At 50.1% G+C, this 19,308-nt stretch overlaps 1 protein-coding gene across 5 annotated transcripts in view; it reads right to left on the bottom strand.

Moving 5' to 3' along the window:
- Positions 1-19,308, bottom strand: part of LOC128118275 (uncharacterized) — a 78,252-nt gene that overhangs the window by 46,071 nt on the left and 12,873 nt on the right. For 3 of the 5 annotated variants that reach the window (XM_052750804.1, XM_052750805.1, XM_052750803.1), the window contains exons 2-3: positions 18,313-18,413; positions 2,898-3,011 (exon numbers count right to left, since the gene is read on the bottom strand). In XM_052750804.1, the coding sequence (XP_052606764.1) occupies positions 2,898-3,011; positions 18,313-18,396 (198 nt within the window). In that variant the 5' untranslated portion in view covers positions 18,397-18,413. Of the gene's footprint in view, positions 1-2,897; positions 3,012-11,379; positions 11,788-18,312; positions 18,414-19,308 lie in introns of those variants that run through there. The other 2 variants (XM_052750807.1, XM_052750806.1) reach the window with 2 other exon arrangements.

The raw sequence follows: 19,308 nt of genomic DNA, 5'->3' as shown, positions 1-19,308 counted from the left end.
ATGCGGCTGTAGTTTTATTTTTGTGGTTCTTTCGAATGCAGTCCCGATCCTGGCCTGCCTGGCTCTCAGAAGGCCCTCCTGCATGAGATGGAACAGCTGATACACAGCTGACCACCATGGGCCAGGTCTTTAAGTTTTTCCTCCCGTTTTTAATTTTTTTTTTTTTAAGATTTATCATGTACACAGTGCTCTGCCTGCATGTATGCCTGTAGGCCAGAAGAGGGCACCAGATCTCATTACAGATGGTTGTGAGTCACCATGCGGTTCCTGGGAATTGAACTCAGGACCTCTGGATGAGCAGCCAGTGCTCTCAACCACTGAGCCATCTCTCCAGCCTCTGTAGTTTAATTTTTTTTTTTTTTTTTAAAAAATGTTGTGTGGCCGGGTGGTGGTAAAGCACACCTTTAATCCCAGCACTCTGGAGGCAGAGCCAGGTGGATCTCTGTAAGTCAGAGGCCAGCCTGGTCTACAGAGCGAGGTCCAGGATAGGCTCCAAAGCTACACAGAGAAACCTTGTCTCAAAAAACAAACAAACAAACAAAAAAATGTTGTGTGTATGAGCATTGTTCTGGCTTTTATGTCAACTTTACACAAGCTAGGGTCATTTGGGGAAGAAATCTCAGCTGAGTGAGAAAATACCCCCACCAGATTGTCCTGTGGGCAAGACTATGGTGCATTTTCTTGACTGATGACTGACGTAGGTGGTGCCATATCTGGGCTGGTGGTCCTGAGTGCTGTAAGAAAGGGTGAACAACTCTTGGGAGTCAAGGCACTAGGCAGCACCTCTGCGGCTTATACTCCAGTCCCTGTCTCCAGGTCCCAGCTTTGATGTCCTGCAGTGCCTTCCCTAGAGGACGGAGTAGAAGCTATAAGATGAAATAAACCCTTTCCTCCCTGAGTTGTTTGGGCCATGGTGTTTTGTCACAGCAATAGAAACCCTAACTACGAAAAGGTGTTTTGCCTGCATGTATATCTGTACACCACTTGCATTTCTGATTGTAGCAGAAACAAAAAAAAAAAAAAAAGAGGGTGTCAGATCCCCTGGAGCTGGAGTTAAGGATGGTTGTGAGGCACCATGTGGGTGCCAGGACTCAAGCCCAAGTCCTCTGGAAGAGCAGCAACTTCTCTTAACTGCTGAGCCATCTCTCCAGCCCTGTTCCTCCTTATTAAATACTAAATGCACGTGTGTATGTGTGTGTACACAATTCAGTGGCATGTACACATATATGTGGAGGTCAGAGGTCAACCTTGGGTGGTGTTCCTCAGGAGTCATCCACCTTGTTTTTTGAGGGTCTCTCACTGGCCTAGAACTCACCAAGCAGGCTAAGCTTGCCAGTGATCCCCAGGGATCCTGCCATCACCCCCATTTCCCATGCAGGGATCACGAGTGTGCACCATGACACCTGGCTGCTTTAATTGGGTTTAGAGTACAGAACTCACATCTTCATACCTGCAAAGAACATGCTTTACCCGCTGAGCTATATCCCCAGCCAAAAAGTAGTTTTTTAAATAGAGGACCACTTACTCTGAACCTCACATGCATCTTCCTCCTTACAGTATGGAAGCTTGGCTTCTGTCTGTTGATTTTTTAAAATGTCTTCTTGGTCTTTGTGTGTGCATTCATATGTGTGCACGTGTGTGGGCTTTCAGGAGCTGTAAGATGGGCGCACGTAGTGGTGCGGATTAAATTTGTAATTTTTCTAGTACTGACACTTGGAGGTTTTATGTTTTTTTAGAAATCTCTCATCAGTATCCTCTAATCTGTGAACAAAACATAAAGGAGGTGTTTTCTTCATTGTGATTAATTAGCAATCTAGTTAGCCGTGAGATACGGAAAACGGGAACCTCTGGTGACTGTGCCCAAGGGTGCCAAACATCTCGGTGATTCGGGCACGCACCGAGAGGGTCAACAGATCCTATATGAGATCACTCCCTGTCAGTAACACCGGGGCAGCGCCTACAGCTCCTGGGATGGCTCACTGTCTCCAATTCTTTCTCTGTCTTTGCCGGCTCGTCCTTCTGGCTACACTGGTGCACAGATCACTAAGTGTTTCCACCAAAGGAACTCAGAGCCCGCAGCACAGCCCCAGCCCATCCACAGGTGCCACCTGCCAAGCAGAGGAGTGGAGCAGTACTTCCCGGGCCCCAAAGGAGAGAGAGCCTCTGCGCCCTGGTCATGCTCCCAACCCCACATGCCTAGCACTGTCCCAGTGTCCTCCAACCCAGCCGCAGCCCGATGTCTGCAGCAGCCACTTTCAATGCTACCCGGTGTTCCCAACCCACCGCTCACCTCAGTGGCCACTAGCTAAGTTCTCTCTACCAAGTCTTCCCAAACTGCCTGCCTGGCCAGCTCTCCCTCATTAGCGGGAAGGGTCCCCCGACTCAAGGACCCTGGCCTCCACATGTACCTGAGGCAGACAAAATCTCTTTTCTCCAGATCTCAAGTTTCTGCATTTTGAAACTCAAGGGTGGACTCACAGGACACAGGAAGATTTTCACAGTTTTACCCTCGGTGTCAAGGTCACTGGAGCGGGGTGAGGGAAGCATTTGGATCCTGGTTTGAGCCAAGTGTATCTCCCGCTTCAGATATGCTACGTCCTCTCTGCTCCACCAGAGGGCGCCAGAGAACAAGGCGCCTTTGTTCCTAGACTTTCCATGTAATGCTGTTGGGTGATTTTAATTCACCGCGCGACCTTGGATGACAGAATGGGACTGACAGAACAAAACTTTGTTATAATTTTATGTTCTCGGGGTTTGAATTCTCTGGATCCACTCACTGCTGTCCCAGCTGCACAGTGGTGTGTCCTGCCATTCTAATAGGAACTGAGACATCAAATAGAGAAAGATCAAGGACGAGACGGACTCCCTTTGTTCACAGCAGCACAAACAGTAGTTACCTGTTCCGGCGAGATCTGCTGCGCTGCCTTCTCCGTGTCCTCCATCTGGGCACGACTGTCCCTGTGTTTCTTTCTTTTGGCTCTTTTAAATGGTCTCTCAAGATCAGGGACATCCTAAGTCACACGAACAACAACAAAAATTAAATTTTGGGTTAGAGCGGTTTTGTTGTTGTTTTGTTTTGTTTTGTTGTGTTGTGTTTTTGTTTTTTGTTTTATACAGCTAGACATTTTTTACACTGTGATGTACATTCAGCTTGCCGGTGCCTGTGTGTACCCCCCAACAAAAGAAGATGCACAACCAATTCCGGAAGCGGTTAGGAACATTAGCAGAAAGCCCTTTTACGAAGCACGCTGGGACAGCAGCTCCTTGATGCTGCACACTGGCCATCTTCCCGTGCTGGCTACAGCACAAAGTGGGCACACCACACCACGGAACTATTACAGAAGGTGAGGAAGCGGGCGAGACGATCCTGAGCCTCCCAAATGCCGCTGGAAAGGAAATTGCTTTTCTGAGCACAACAGCCAGATCCGCCAGGCAGGGAGGGGCTGCAAACCACCGAAACGCCGCCTGGCTCTGGCTGGCCACATGCTCTGCCTCCAGCCCAGCCCCCTCCTTCCAAGCATGCTCCTTCTGCTTCTTGGCTTTGTGATCCCAGCAGCAAGCAATGCTCTGGTTTCTGTAGCCGAGCAACGGGGCTAAGGGGCACCGGATGGTGGAAGCTGGCAGGTGTTTGTCCGAGACATTGGAAATGGAGGCAGAGCATTCCAAGTGGGGGCGTATAGAGGATACTGACAGCCATCCTAGGCGGCTATCATAGATCCCCGGAAAGATCGTCTTCATGATCTCATCCTTACCCCTCTTTCCTTTCCCCACAACCTCCTATGTACTGTGACCTTTGCCGGCTGTCCTCTCCTATAACAAGTTAAGAGTAGGAACTGGATAGATGGCTGGGAGGTTAAGATCATGTCCGCTCTCGCAGAGGACCCAGCACCCACAGTAGGCAGCTCACAACCACCTGTAACTCCAGCTCCAGAGTTATCTGATGTCTTCCCGCCTCTGACCGCACACACATGAACATACCCACCCACCCCCACACACACATGTATACACATAATTAGAAATAGCTTTTAGGGGCTGGAGAGATGGCTTAGTAATTAAGAGCTGATGGCTCTTTCAGAGGACCCGGGTTCAATTCCCAGCATCCAGATGGCAGCTCACAACTGTAACTCCAGGATCTAACACCCTCACACAGACTTACATGCAGGCAAAACATCAATGCACATAAAATAAAGTAAAAAAAAAATAGTTTTTAAAATTGAGGCATGTAATTCATATACTCAAAACTCATCCTTTTTAAAGCCCATGATTCAATGGGCTTCAGTGGGACTTGGCAGAGATGTGCAGTGGTCACCATAATCAAGTTCTGAACATTTTCATTGCCCCCCAAAAAGAACAATGTTTATCAGCAGTCACCTCATCGCTTTCCCGCAACACTTGCAGCCTCATCTACTCTCAGGCTCTAGAGTTTTTCAGGCTTTCCTGGTCCCCAATAGTCACACGGTAAAACTCCCACCTCAGTACCTCGGAATAGGACTGCATTTGGAGGCAGGGCCTTGAAGGAGGTGACTGAACTAATTGAGTTCACAGAGCGGGCCCTGATCTAACTCCGTGTCCTTGTGAGAAGAAACGGGGCCGCACAGACATGCGCACATGTGAGGATGATCAGGTGCGGATGCGTGGGGCGTGGGCACACGTGAGGATGATCAGGTGCGGATGCGTGGGGCGTGGGCCTATGGCAAAGGCAGTGGCTAAGGAGCAGCGGGCTGCATGGGGGCAGCGGGCTGCATGGGGGCAGCGGGCTGCATGGGGGCAGCGGGCTGTATGGGGGCAGCTGAGATGAGAGGCCTGCATCCCCCGTGCCCCTCTGCCGTGTGCTCTGACTGGGCACGGGTTCAGTTGACCGTGTACTAAACTTCACTATGAAGCTGTGAGCCCACATGGATCTTTGCTATCTTATCTCCCCGGGGTATTTTGACCTTAGCAATGAAACCCTAAGACATCACCTGTCTCCAAAATCACTGGGAGACTGAGATAAAGTCAGAACTCTTCTATAACTCCAAAATGCACACGGAAGCCAGGCGCCTGCGAGATGAGCAGCAAAGACTGAGGTACTGCGTCGGAGAGGGGCAATCAACGTCAGCCTGACAGAGCCGGAGTTCCCTGAAAGGAGGGGACTTCAACTGAGAACATGCCTCCCTAAGATCTGGCTATAAAGCATTTGCCTCATTAAGGATTGATGCAGGAAGGTCTAGCCCATTGGGGTGGTGCCATCCCTGGGCTGGTGGTCCTGGGTTCTGTCAGAAAATAGACCTCCAGTTCCTGCCCTGTTTGAGTTCCTGTCCTGACTTCCTTCAATGATGAACAGCAACATGGGAAGTGCAAGCCGAATAAATCTTTCCCTCTCCAAGTTGCTTTTTGGCCATGGTGTTCTATCGCAGCAACAGAACCCCTGAGACAGGTGGTAACAATAGCAGAAACATTCAACTAAAGTTGTTTTTCTTTGGGTTTATTTATTGGGGCTGGAGAGATGGCTTGGGCGTTAGAGGTTAGGCTCACAACCAAGAACACTAGCTTTATTTTATGCGTCTGGGTGTTTTGTCTGCATGTATGTCTGTGCACCGTGCGCCGTAGACCATTTATGAGATTCACACACAACAGACCCTGGGTCCAAAATCATAGCCGTACCAACTGGTCTCCTAACTAGGCAGTGACAGGTTCACAGTCAAACTCAAGATCAACTTTTCTGGTTCTCTCTGGAGTGTGATTTCTTTAACGTTCCCTAACTTTTTTATTTGAACTTCTTTGCTTCAGTGACCGCCGCATCTTTGTCATTTGTTTCTCTGGTTGGTTGGTTGTGACAGGGTTTCACTATGTGGCAAAGGCTTGAACTTGTAGCAAATCTCCTGAGCTGAGTGCCAGGATTCTGAGTGTGTGCCACTGTACCCAGCTCTCACTGAATCTTGAAGTCTAATGTCTTAGTGGGACTTGGGAAAAGTGGGATTCAGTGTCCTGGCCTCACACAGGATTTAACTTAAGAGTCGGAAGTAGCTATATCCTAATTCCTTCCCCCACACTCTTTACCCTTAATTCCTTCCAAGACTTCCATGGCAGGCTGTGGTGGAGTCCCTGGCTCTGCATGCATGAGACCCTGTGCTGGATATCCATTTCTCCTCTGATAAAAAGAGATGGAAGAGACAAGGAGAGAGGAGAGGGAGGGCGAGAGAAGGTGTAATACAGCTATATTAACAAACTGGAGCTCGGTTGGTTTTCCTTTCACTGAGTTATTAGGATTTGCAAAATACTCCTCTTTTGATTGTTGGCCAGTGAGGAAGGTAAGCAGCTTGCGAACCTGTGGGCACGGACTGGAGGAAGACCTCCGTGTCTGCCTTATCTTGGTACTCCTGGAACCGTGACACCAGCCAGCCCCGCCCCCTCCACTTTTGGTGCTGGGAAGGAGAGGGGGGTCTGAGCCATCCATCCCTGGTCAGGCACGTGAACCTGAACAGGTCATTCCAAACCATGAAACCACTGGGGCCATGTGATCAAATAAGTATGGCCAGCAAAATATTTTATGTAATAGAAGAGAAAATAATGTACTTGTTCTATATAATATGGAAAAGATTGCTTTTACACAGTGAGTGTAAATATTGTCTCGTCAAGCTTTTGCTTCTGTGCACGCACGCGCGCACACGCACACACACACACACACACACACACACAGAGGATCACAAATGAACAAACGTTTTGTACTGGGGGCTAGATGGTCACAGACAGGGTCAGAGTGGCATCCTCTTGGGGGAAGGAGGAAAACCAGGAACATGGAGTGGAAGGGCTGAAGAGCAGGTGGTGGGGCCCAGGAGCCCCAGGGAACTTCATAGCACATTAGTGGAGCCTGGTGTTAATTAGCTTTGGAAACAAAGCAAGCGCCAGAGAGCAGAAAGAGCCTAGGAGGCTGAGCAGAGGCTGTGTTGGGTGGCACCGTGATGGTGAGGTGATGGTGAGATGGCCTGACCAAGGAAGGGGCAGGCACCAGATGCCTGGCCCCCTTTTTCTCCTGAAGCTGAATTCAGGGTCTCTGATGAGCCTGAGCAGGAGGGGAAGTGTGCCAGACCTGCAGAGGCCAACACGCTATCGACGTCATCTGTAGTGTGCTGTGCTGCGATGCAGCATCCCAGGAGAGCCCTGCTGCTGTGTTGCCATAGCAACATCTTCCCTGCCATGGCCATGTCACTATTATCTCATCACGCTGCTTCCTTTGGCTGTGAAAACTGGCTGCCAGGCAGGGCCCCTGCAAACTTCAGTTATCACCATCCCTTCCACAGGGCGTGTGGGAATGGATGCCTCTCAAGCCCAGAGACGATCCTGGCAGGGCTACAAGGGTCTGGTGACTTGTAAGTCTTCTGTTTCCTTGTGTCAAAGAGACTGGTCCAGATACCCAGGGGATGGCAGGGCAGACACAATCCTGCCTCCCCAGTGACATGGAAACTTGGATCAGGGCCCAGCAGTAGATTCAAACCAGATCCCCTCAACTCAGCGATGGTGAAATGAGACAAAGAAGGGGGACCCCCATGACTCAAGGGCTTCAAGGAGAACAAAGGCCACCCAGCACCCCGGAGACATCTAGGGACGCTGGCGCAGCAAAATGGACTGGTTTTTGGAGCAGGTTCTGGCTGTCATCCATTCCCTGCTTCGTCTCCACGACGGATTTGCATGCTGATGCTTCCAGTCGCCGAGGAAAGAAAACCCAGATTCTTAAAGCAAAAGCAACAAATGAAAATGTTTAAGAAAAACAAGGGCCGCAGCTGCGCTGGGCCAGACCCATGGGTTCTGTGTCCGTTACACTTTCCTTCCACAGAACACTGAATCCTTCTGTTGCAGGGTCTTGGACTGTGACAGCTTGTTTCCGGGCTCAGATGGGCTTAGCACAAGGAAGTAGGGCGCTGGAAATGCAACGTCTCCCACCCCCAAGTCACACTGACCCAGAGTGGTCATCTCATCATATGCATTGAATGATACACGTACATGCAGGGAAAATACCGGTACACATAAAAGTATTTTTTAAAAAGAATAGCTGAGATGACTGGGTGTGACGGCACACGCTTTTAATCCCAGCACTCAGGCGGCAGAGCAGGCCGATCTCTGTGAGTTCAAGGCCAGAGAGACAAGCAAGAACAGTAGAAGCGCACTGAGGCAGAGCAGCAGGCCCTGCAAGGGAGGAGGCTTGAAGCATGAGTTGCCTGTTGGGCCTCCTGGCTGGCTGCCTTCCTCGCCCAGTGCATGAGTCTGGATGGATGAATGATGAAGTAGGAGCATCCCGGCTCAGGAAAATCCCAACAAGAGGTTTCGAGAGAGAAGAAGAATAAGGAAGTGAGGAAGTGAAGGCTGCTGGTTAGCTGCTATCTGGGTGAACCTAGGACTTTAAAAAAAAAAAATCTGAAATAAGTTGGGCAGTGGTGGCCCACGCCTTTATTCACAACACTCGGGAAGCAGAGGCAAGCAAATCTCTGAGTTCGAAACCAGCCTGGTCTATTATGAGTTCCAGGACAACCAGGGCTACACAGAGAAACCCTATCTTGGAAAACAAATAAACAAGCCAATCTGAGCTAAATTCACAGAGAATGGGTAGTCACCCAGACATTGTGCCCTTGAGGCCCCGTCCATTTCCCATGTGCAGAAAGAGGGCTTCTAAGTGACGTTTACAGCTTCTGAGCTAATTCCAGAGTGCTTGGGGTCCAGTTTCTGCACCCACTGTCTGTGTAGAGGTCACTGGGAAAGCTTCTGCTAGTTTGCAGGCGTCTCCCTGCAGGATAAGCTCAAGGCCTCTCTGCCAGCTCACAGTGGGTTTTCCTGGTCCAGGGTCCTCTTATCCTCACGTGACTGTCGGAAGAGGAAACTGCCATCCACAGATCTCTACCACTTTCCCTTGAGGCCGGGGACTCTTCGAGACAGGAGCGAGACTAGCAATCAGAAAACAGTTTTAAAGTGGGCAAGCCGGGGGCGGGTGATAGTACAGAGGGCAAAGCACTTGCAGCACAACTGTGAGGACCCGAGTTCAAGCCCCAGGACCCACATTACAAAGGCTGGATGTGGTGGTATGGACTGTAACCCCAGAACTGGGAAGGCAGAGGCAGGCAGATCTCTGAAGAGCACTGCCACCAACCCGGCCAACTCAGCAGGCGCCGGGCCAAGGAGCAGCCTGCTGTCAAAACAACAGCCCGAACAAGCTGAACAGATAATGCTGGAGATGGTCATCTGACTGTCACATATACCCATACACACATGACAACACACAGACAGACAGACAGACAGACACACACACATGACAACACACAGACAGACAGACACACACACACAGTAGGCAAAATTAGGTGTTATTGAGAAGATAAAGGGTTGTTAAATAAAAATGATAGCCAGCAGTTTGTACTCATAAACTGAAAAAGAAGACAGCAAGATTCCGCCACAGACCTTTAAGAAGAGCTAAAACTGGGCTAGAGAAATGGCCCAGCAGTGCCCAGCACCTCAGCTCTCACAAAGAACCCACATTCAATTCCCAGCACCCACATGGCAGCTCACAACAGTCTGTAACTCCAGTTTCAGGAGCTCAGATGCCTTCTACTGGTCTCCAAAGGCATTGCATGCACATGATGCACACGTGTAGGGAAGCCACTCACACACATACACACACACACACACACACACACACACACACACACACACAAATAGCTAAGACTGTGGCACAGACCTCTAATCCCAGCACCCAGGAAGTAGAGACAGGCAGATCTCTGTGCCCAAGGCCAGCTTGGTCTCCTTTAAAGTTCCAGGCAGCCAGGCTACATAGTGAGACCCTATCTTAAAAAGAAACAGCTTAGACCAAACTGTGTCACTGCAAGTGGCAGCTAGGATGCCATGGCTTAACTCTCATGCCATGTGTGTGAGCACTCGTGTGTGTGTGTGTGTGTGTGTGTGTGTGTGTGTGTGTGCGAGCATTCATGTGTGTGAGCACTCATGTGTGTGACCACTCCACACAGTCTCTTTCGTTAAAACTTTTATTTATTTATTTATATTTTATGTATGAGTGCTCTACATGTATGCCTGCATGACTGAAGAGGGCATCAGATCCTCATATAGATGGTTGTGAGCCACCATGTGGTTGTTGGGTATTGAACTCGGGTCCTCAGGTCCTCTGGAAAAGCAGCCAGTGCTGTTAACCATTGAGCCATCTCTCCAGCCCCTCCACACAGTCTCTTTAATAGTTAATTTACTGTGAGACTCCTCCTTCACTCAAGGTGGTTGTCCGAGAGAGAGCCCGTGTGCACAGAGCCTGGAACTAGCAAGCACAGCTCCTCCATTTGAACAGCCCCAACTGGAAACAGCCCCCATGTCCATCACGGTGTGACCTGACAGACAACCAAGCTGCTGCTGGGAGATGAAGCAGGACACCACACACTCCGACGACCTCGGGGGGGGGGGGGGGGGGGGGCCCGAGACCAAGGTGAGAGTCCAAATTGAAGGATTTTTCACACAGAGAACTCGAGACAACGCAAACTTATCTATAGTGGGGAAACCTACTTGGAGGTTGCTCTAGTGTGGGACCGAAAGAAGCAGGAAGTGACCTAAAAGGGACCTGGGGTTGGGAGTGGAGATGCATTCACTGTCTCAGCAGGGGGAGGCACACCCCTGTCAAAATGTATCAGACGCCAGGCCTGGGGGTGCACAATTTTTTGTGTGACGTGACACCCCAGAAAGACTATGAGGACCAACATAAGTCCCTCTTGCTTCTGCAGCTCCGTGTCGACTGCCCCAGTCTCTCCCTCGCCCTCTCATCAGCTCCCACTCGCATGGACCCACACTGTGCTTTGGTTTCTGCCACACGACCCACGGGACCTGCTCCTGCCATAATCACGGTTGTCACAGCATGCCGAGCCCAGCCACCGGCTCTCTTTTCCACACCGGGGCATCTGTTCCTCCCTCTCATTTTCCGTCATCTTTGCTCACAGAGGGATAATCCTCCTGCCCCCGTGAGTCCCACCTCCTCCGTCTCTTCCTCCGTGTCATCCTCAGCTTCCTGCAAGTTAGTCTCAGGATTTACCGCCCCAAGTTCCTCTCTCCACTCCCCCTTGGGTCTTGGCGCTCCTTCTCTTCTGTTCTCCAGGATTCTCCCAACTCCACATCCGTATCAAGCCCTGACACCATCTTACTCAGACTTATACCCACTGGGGGGTTCTGGACCCTCCTGAAATCCAGTCAAGTCTGAACTTAGGATCTTCCCAAAATGTTCCCTCTCTACCATGACAGAAAATTAGGGCCATCTGACCCTCTTTCATCCCTTCCTCTCCAGTCACCAGTCTCCAGGGCTTTTTTAATTTATTTGTTTTTCTGAGATAAGGCTCACTGTGTAGCCCTGGCTGTCCTGGAACTCACCTGTAGACCAGACTGGCTTCAAACTCAGAGATCTGCATGCCTCTGCCTCCTAAATTCTGGTATTAAAGGCGTGTGCCGCCACCACCTGGCCAGTCTCCAGTATTAATGTGTGCCGTCCAGCAGGTAGTTTCAGAATCACCCCTCCTCTCCAGGTCCACCACTGCCGTTTACGTCAGCTGTTATCATCTCCAACTTGTCCCAAGTGCACATTGGCAGGTATAGGATCTGCATGACTCTGGCCATTTCTCCAAGCAAGCTCTCTGGATCCCTCACCCACTCTGTGAGCCAGTCAATAGCCTTCTAATTGACTGGTGGGTATTTTTTGCTTTTTTTATCCAGAAGTTAACACTTCCGGGTATAGACAAACAGTGGAACTGGCATAACCCGGATTGTTTCACGTGCTTGGCGCTGGAAAGAACACAGTAAACGTTTGTTGAGTAAAATTTATCAAGAAGGAAAACAGAGAGATCTATCTGCACACACCAGGTGGATGTGACTGTCCAGAGGTGCTGCCGGGTCTTGGGTGGGGCAGCAAGGATTATGTGCATCTCCTCCTAAGCAAGTGGAGTGTGTTCCCAAACAGTCTCCAAGACCGCATTGAAGCTGGGAGCCTCACTTAAGCATGGGTCATGCCCCAGGAACCAAAGAAGGCAAGCCCACACTTGTGCACACTGGCATCAATGTTCGAGGTCCAGAGGGAACAAAGGGGCACTGTTGAAAACAAAGTTTTGTTTTGTTTTGTTTTCTTGAAACAGGGTTTCTCTGTATAGTCCTGACTGTCCTAGAAGTCACTCTGTAGACCAGGCTGGACTCAAACTCAGATATCCACCTGCCTCTGCCTCAAGTAGTGGGATTAAAGGTATGCACCACCACATCCAGCTTGAAAACTAATCATTTCAATGAAAAAATTACAAAGGAAATGAGACAGGTGGGATTAAATGACAAAAAGAAAATGAAGCCTCAGGAAAAGATCCAACATATGTACAAGCCAATTGTCTTGGTCTGTGCATGGGGTGACCACAGAATCTCACATACTGGCTAATTCTCAAAGGACAGAAGTCTGTCTCATCAGTTCTGAGGCTCGGGATGCAAGAACAGCATGAGCAACTAGTGTGTGGTGATGGCCATAGCCACACTCCTGAATGGCACAGAGCAAGAGAGGAGAGGGCACTGATGAGGTGTCCTCTTACAAGGATCTTGACCCCCCTCTCAGGAGGGTACCTCGTGGTCTGATGGCCTCCCAGAGGCTGATTTCTAAATACTGTCTTCCTAAAACACCTGGTCTTTAGAGTAGACATATTCAAGTAATTTAAGTCAATTCTTTCTTTCCATTTATCAAAAGCAGGGGTTGGGGCTGGAGAGATGGCTCAGCAGTTAAGAGTGCATCCTACTTTTGCAAAGAATCCAAGTTTTGCTCCCATTTGCCTGTAACTCCAGCTCCAGGGGATCTGATGCCCTCTTCTGGCCTCCTCAGGCACTGCACTCATGTGCACCAACCCACTCATTGACACAGACATATACACACTGTTAAATATAAAAATAAAACAGAAGAGCAGGTTCTCCTCATCTTAAAGGTAAGAACGTGAAAGAATCAGGGACACACACACACACACACACACACACACACACACACACACACACACACTCACACACTGAAAAACTGACCTAGCTTCACTTAGATGCTATTCTGTGTGGTCTCAAGAAGGTAAGCAAGCACAGAAATTGGCAGTCAGGAATGTTCATAGAAAACTGAATAGAGAAGCTGACTGCTCCAGCTAATGCTAGGAAAAGTTGGCGTGCGTTTTGTAAATCTCTTGTTTCACCTACATTTAAAATGTGGTTTAAGATAAAAATAATTTTTATCATATAACTACCATATGAAATAGCATATAAAAGACTTAGCTGGGTTGGAGATATACTCAGTGGGAGAATGCTGACTAGCCATGCACACAGTTCTGCATTCAATCCCTAGTACCCTCCATAGGCAACCCAAGGACTTTCTTGAGGTTGAAGGCATAATCCAGAAGCTGGGCTGCCCATGCAGGATGCGGGCTGGACGCCTGGAGGCAAAGGGACAATGAAGTGCTGGCCACATCAGTATGAGGCATGCAGGTTGAAGGGAAGAGGCCTGATCCCCTGTGAGAATCCACGACTGAGTTTTAAAAGCCATTAACTCGTGTAATCAAACATTTGAAGCCTCCCGGCAGAGGGCCTGTACAATAGTGCAGCTCTCAGCGGGACAGAGGGCTTCCCGGCAGAAGGACTCTGAAGTCGGTAACTAGAGGCAGGAAGGAGGAGATGGGGTGCTCAGCAATGAGTCCCCATCCCAGGGCCTGTGAGCTCCAGTCACTGAAAATGACCCACAGCCCACAACACAGGTCCTGTGTTAGCATCGGAGTCAACAGCATGAACATGGAACTGGGAAAGGAGCGTGAGTAACCAGCCACATGCCTGGTCAATGAATGTGTCCGGGCACTACGCAGGATCAAATTCAGTACAACTCTTCTCCTTGCTGTGACCAAATACCTCACAGAAGCAAGTTATTCTGGCTCCAGGCTCAGAGAGTCCGTCACAGCAGCCATGCATGACGGCTAGAGGGGCTCTGTCAGTGGTAGGGGGAGCTTGAGTCTTCCCACGTCTCAGTGGCAGACAGAAGGGTGGAAGACAAGGCCCCGGACCCTCAAGGATCTGCCCTCATGATGCACCTCCACCAACCGTGCCTGCCACCCTAAGGCTTTCACAGCCTCCTCAAACAGCACCCCCAGCCGGGGACCAAATATTCAAACACATGAACCTGAGGCTGAAACTTCACATTCAGATGCAACAGCTAACAATTCTGTTCTGCGAGTGAGAAAGGGAAGAGAGGAAATGCAGCTGGGGAACTGCAAATGATGCCAGATGGTGAGGATGCCCTGGACTGCACTGTAGGCTAGTACAGCCGGAGCCAGGTGAGGAGGAGGGAGGTCCCCAAGGGGTCTGGAGAACCTACTTCCCAGGAATGGAATCACGCCCTCCCAGCTCTGAAGAACCACAGCTTAGGAGGTAAAATCCACACTTGGGAGTAGGAACATTCTCTCGGCTGCATCCACTCCCCTGGGGTGCTGCTATTGCTGAACAGACTACCTCTGTTTGAGGAGGGTGGGGTGACTCTTATCAGGCCTGTTGCATCCTCTTCCCTGAACCCTGCTTGGTTAAAAGTACTGAAATCCAAGGCACCACTCCTAGACATTCTTACTTAAGTCAAAAGTAAGGCCCCCACTGTAGGTATTTCCTGAAAGCTCTCCAAGAGACCCTGATGTGCAAGATGGAGGTGCCTGGATGAGGGTCGAATGGCCAGGAATATAATATAGTAACAAGGTGGGAGCTCTTGAGGTAGCAATGGGAAAGAAGATGGTGAATTTGACAGGCAGGCCATAAAGATGCAGAATAAAATGTTCCATTTGATGGGATACAGAGGTGGTCTAGGACCACTAGGTTCCAGATACAGGCATTCAGCCTGAGGCTGTGGCTGTGGCTGTCAGAGGTGTTGGAGAGGAAACAAGCTCATTTTACACCCCTGGAAACTTTTCTGTCCCCCGCTGACGTCCTTTACTCAGGTTTACCAACCTCCAGCCTTGCAGAGAGCCTCAAAAAGATGAGTCTAGGGCTTGCAAGATGGCTCGACAGGCAAAGGGACTTGATGCCAAGCCTGATGATCCAAGTTCTATCCTAGGGACCTACATGGTAAAGAAAGAACCAACTACAGCCAATTTTCCCCTAACCTCCACACTTGCATCATCATTACCATCATCAGCAGCAGCAACAACAACATGATCCCATACACACACACCATCATCACCATCATCATCAACAAACATGATCTCATTCATACACACACATACACACACATACCACACATACACTTGGAAGTAAGCCTGGTTCTCTCCCATCCTTGACCTTCTAGAGGGACAGACATGCCTCTGTCCACTCCACCCCATGTCTGTCCACCCCACCCGTCAGGTCTGTAGTAAACACAAACATCTGGCACTAATTCCTGATTTCAAGGGTTAGGGGATTTGCTGGTTCTGGTGGCGCAGGCTAGTAGGGTTTGCTGAAGGGGGCAGAGGCAGGAGCATCTGGAGTTCAAGGCCAGCCTGGGATACACATGCTGGGCAGTGGTGGTGCACACATCTTTAATCCCAGCACCTGAGAGGCCAAGACAGGTAGATCTCTGAGTTCAAGGCCAGCCTGGTCTACAGAGCTAGTTCTAGGACAGCCAGGGCTACACAGAGAAACCCTGTCTCAAAAACAAACAAAACAAATAAATAAAAGCAAGAGTGGGGAGAATCACCAAACATGAGTAAGTATTAGCTTTGGCACTATGGGCACTGTAAATACAAAAGACCAGAAATAAAAGTGAAGTTCCCACACTGAACCAGACCACAGCTGCTTGTGTCCTGACCTCTAGTGATTTGTGATGTCTTACACAGATGTCGGAGCCTACCTCCCAATGATCCATGTTGCCTGAAACAAAATGCCCAGTTTCAAGAAAAGCAACTTCTATTGTAAGATTATTACTTAAGACACTGAGGCATCCTCTTGTCTATCCAGATATGGATCCCCCCCCACAAATGACCCAGGAGATAAGACCAAGTACCTGCCCCACAACTGTTCTACAAGACATCCAGCCCCTCTACTCAGGCTGTTCTCTCTGGAAATTCACCTGCTGCCTCTGAAGTATATTTCAGTAAGCATGCTGTCTTTTCTTGCCATGGTAAATTCTTACTTCCATGTCACCAGCTTTCCCTGTGCCTTTCCAAAAGGCAAGTAGGATGTAAGAGAAGTGCTACCCTGGGGTCTTTGGAGGAGGAAGGGAAAGAAATCACACGGCTTGAGGGAAAAGCTGGATGGGTACGGAAAGCCTTGAGCTGACTCCTGCAGGATTTGAGTGCGCAAAGGAGAGGAGGAAGAGATTTGGCCAGAACAGCTGAGCAAGTCCAGTCCAGGAGACCAGGCCCCTGGTGCAGAGTTTGCCTGGTGGAGCCTCAGAGAAAGATGGGACAAGGAGCAGCATCGGGGGGAACAATGGTCCACCTTTGGTGCTGTGACCGGCGCAGTGAGGTGGCTGGATATAGTGGCCTCTACAGGGACCACGTACTATGGGGCTCTTGGAACCAGACTGGACACCAGACCAACACACCTCCCGAATCTGAGGGAGAGCTGAGCCTCCCATCTGTCTACAATTGGGATATGGGTTTGGATTGCCATTAAAGTCTCCTGCCTGCTCTACCTGGGAAATCCAAGGCTCTCTGTCCAGTTAGTCTTGAGGCCACACAGAGGAGATCCCGGAACAAGCTTCATGGGCAGTCACCACCTGCCTGTTCACCGCCTCTGAAGACATGCCTTCTGCTGTGCCTTTTAATCTCGGGCTCTCCTGCCCCTGAAGGTGCTGCAAAAGCCAGCATGGCTGCTGTTCTGGGGTGCTTCTCAGTGAGGTTTCTCCCTGTGATGCGCATTGCAAATGTCAGGAACCAGGAGCATGCGCTAGTTGACTTTTTTGCTACCTCCCTAGGTCTCTTCTTCTTAAACTTAATTATTTTTAGTGTATGGGTATTTGACCTACACGGATGTTTGTGCACTACATGCATGCCGGTACCTGAGGAGGCCAGAAGAGGAAGACTGGAGTTGTTACAGATGGTTGTGAGCCACCATGAGGATGCTAGCATCAAACCCAGGTCCTCTGGAAGAGCAGCCAGTGCTATTAACTGCTGAGCCATCTCTGTAGTCCTCTTGGAACTCTTCTTGAACAGCACAGAGACCGGCTATTCCCTCAGGGGACATTGCAGCTTCTAGGATGACTCCCTTGCAAGTATGTGCTGTGGTGTGGTGTGAGTGGTTTGTGTTTCTGTATCCTGTTTGTTTTCTGGACCCTGTTTCCAGCTACACACATCATGGCCTGGGGGTGGGGAGTGGCAGGAAGTGCCCTCCAGAGAATGTTCTGAACACACACACACACAAGCCACACACACAACACACACCCTCAGCCTTAGCAGATCCCCTGTGCTTCCGTCCACCACTTAGGCAAGACAGCCTCAACATCTCACCTACTGGGTGTCCAGGTAGGGACCAGACTGACAAGGAAGCCATGCCAAGCCCTACTTGGGCTCTATTAGAAACTGTGATGAGAGGGAAATGTCCTCAATCCTCCACCCAGGATTCACAGAACTCCAAGTGCCTCCAAACACACAACTGGCTGAGCTTGTCCCTCTGTCTGAAGGACGGATCATCTGTCTTCTCATCAAAGCCCTTCCCCATGTCTGGGTGCATCTGTGAAGACTAATTCACCAGGACTGAGGTCAGGTTGCGGCTCCTCTCCACATGGCCAAAGGTGCCACTGACTCTGGGTATGAATCAGATAGGTCTTTCAGATATGAATACTCCAGAACAGAGGGAGGAAGAGGTCACATAGCCCGGTGATGGGCGTTCTGGGCCCCAGATGCTCAGGAGCCACCTAAGGCTTTCCTCTCTAACAAGGAACCCTGTAGACTGCGGTGTGTGAACAAGAGCCCTAAGAACAAGAGACCCAAGAGGCAGATGCCACATGGGCTCTCCACTGGTGGAAGCATCAAGCCACGTCCAGATCAGCCATACCCTAGTCATAACCAGAATAGAACCGTGGATTTCTCAGTTTTGCTGGGACCTTTGTAGGTACCATGGAGTTGGGTTTGGTATTACACACACACACACACACACACACACACACACACACACACACACACACACACAATATTTGGCTGTAAGAAGTTTTAGCTGTGTTAATATTTACATGCATTATTTCACCTCTGTGGTCAAGAGCTAGAGTGACTAGGAGGTGCTACATGCAGGCTTCAGTCACTGGGCACACCTGGTCCTTCCAACTAATGCAGTTTCTGATATCCTCCGTGAAGCAATTACCTGCTGGTGAGGGCTTTGTGCTAGGCGGCTGCTCAGGAGAGGCAGATGCAAGCCCTTGTGGTAAGTGTGGAGGTCCGCGGCCATGGTCTGAGGAGCTACATCTGTGAAGAGAGGACACACTCAGCACAGGGCAGGCCTGGAGACAGGCCTGCGGCTGTGGGGAGGGAATGAAGTCACCTGGCTGAAGAGAGAGACCCATAGGTGAAGGGCAGGACCCTCAGACCAACAGCCATGGGACACATGCACCTTAGCTATAGCCTTGTGACTTTAATTACTGATCCCCAAAGCCACCTGGCTACACAGTCGAACGGTTTTTCCTGGGTGAACACAATACCGTAGGTCACTCTGCCTCCCTGGAGATCCCAAAAGCCTCATTTACCAATGGACTTGAAAAGACCCTACTTTAGTTAGCAGTTTGAGGGTCTGTCCTAACACCCCCCCCCCCCCCCCCCCGCTTCAGAACAGAAAGGGGGAAAGGGGTGTGTCCTATCCAGTTCCCATATCAGCTTCAGACTCCTCAGCACTGCTCTAGACACGATTCAACTCTGCACAAAGTCAGACCCGGCTTTCTTCGGATTTATTGGGAACTGAATTTGCTCTGGGACTGTCTGTCCCCTCCCCCCGTACTCCAGACATGGAGTTCTCCTCCAGCCTGCACCTCCACGAGAGGAGGAGAAAGGAGAAAGCAGACACGATACATGGGTACAGGTTGCCGGACGGGGTATCTTCAGACGACTTGTAATGGAAGTAGCTTGGGAAGTGCTTCCTATGGGAGACTCACTGGGGAGCCAGGTGACATGCCCTGGCCATCCGGGACTGAGCATGGGGTGTTGATGCCTCACGCAGAACACCGACGGGAAGAGAGGGATGTGGTCTGACACTGTTGCTCTTTATTGCCACTGTGATGGGGGTGGGAGCTCACATAGCTACCAAGGGTATTTAGGAAATGTAATAAAAATATCTCTGATAGGGTCTTACCTAGCCCAGGCTGGCCTC

Source organism: Peromyscus californicus, unplaced genomic scaffold, assembly GCF_007827085.1.
Source record: "Peromyscus californicus insignis strain IS unplaced genomic scaffold, ASM782708v3 Scaffold_22__1_contigs__length_63687245, whole genome shotgun sequence".
In the NCBI taxonomy this organism is placed as follows: domain Eukaryota; kingdom Metazoa; phylum Chordata; class Mammalia; order Rodentia; family Cricetidae; genus Peromyscus; species Peromyscus californicus.
This window is presented reverse-complemented; position numbering and strand designations above follow the sequence as displayed.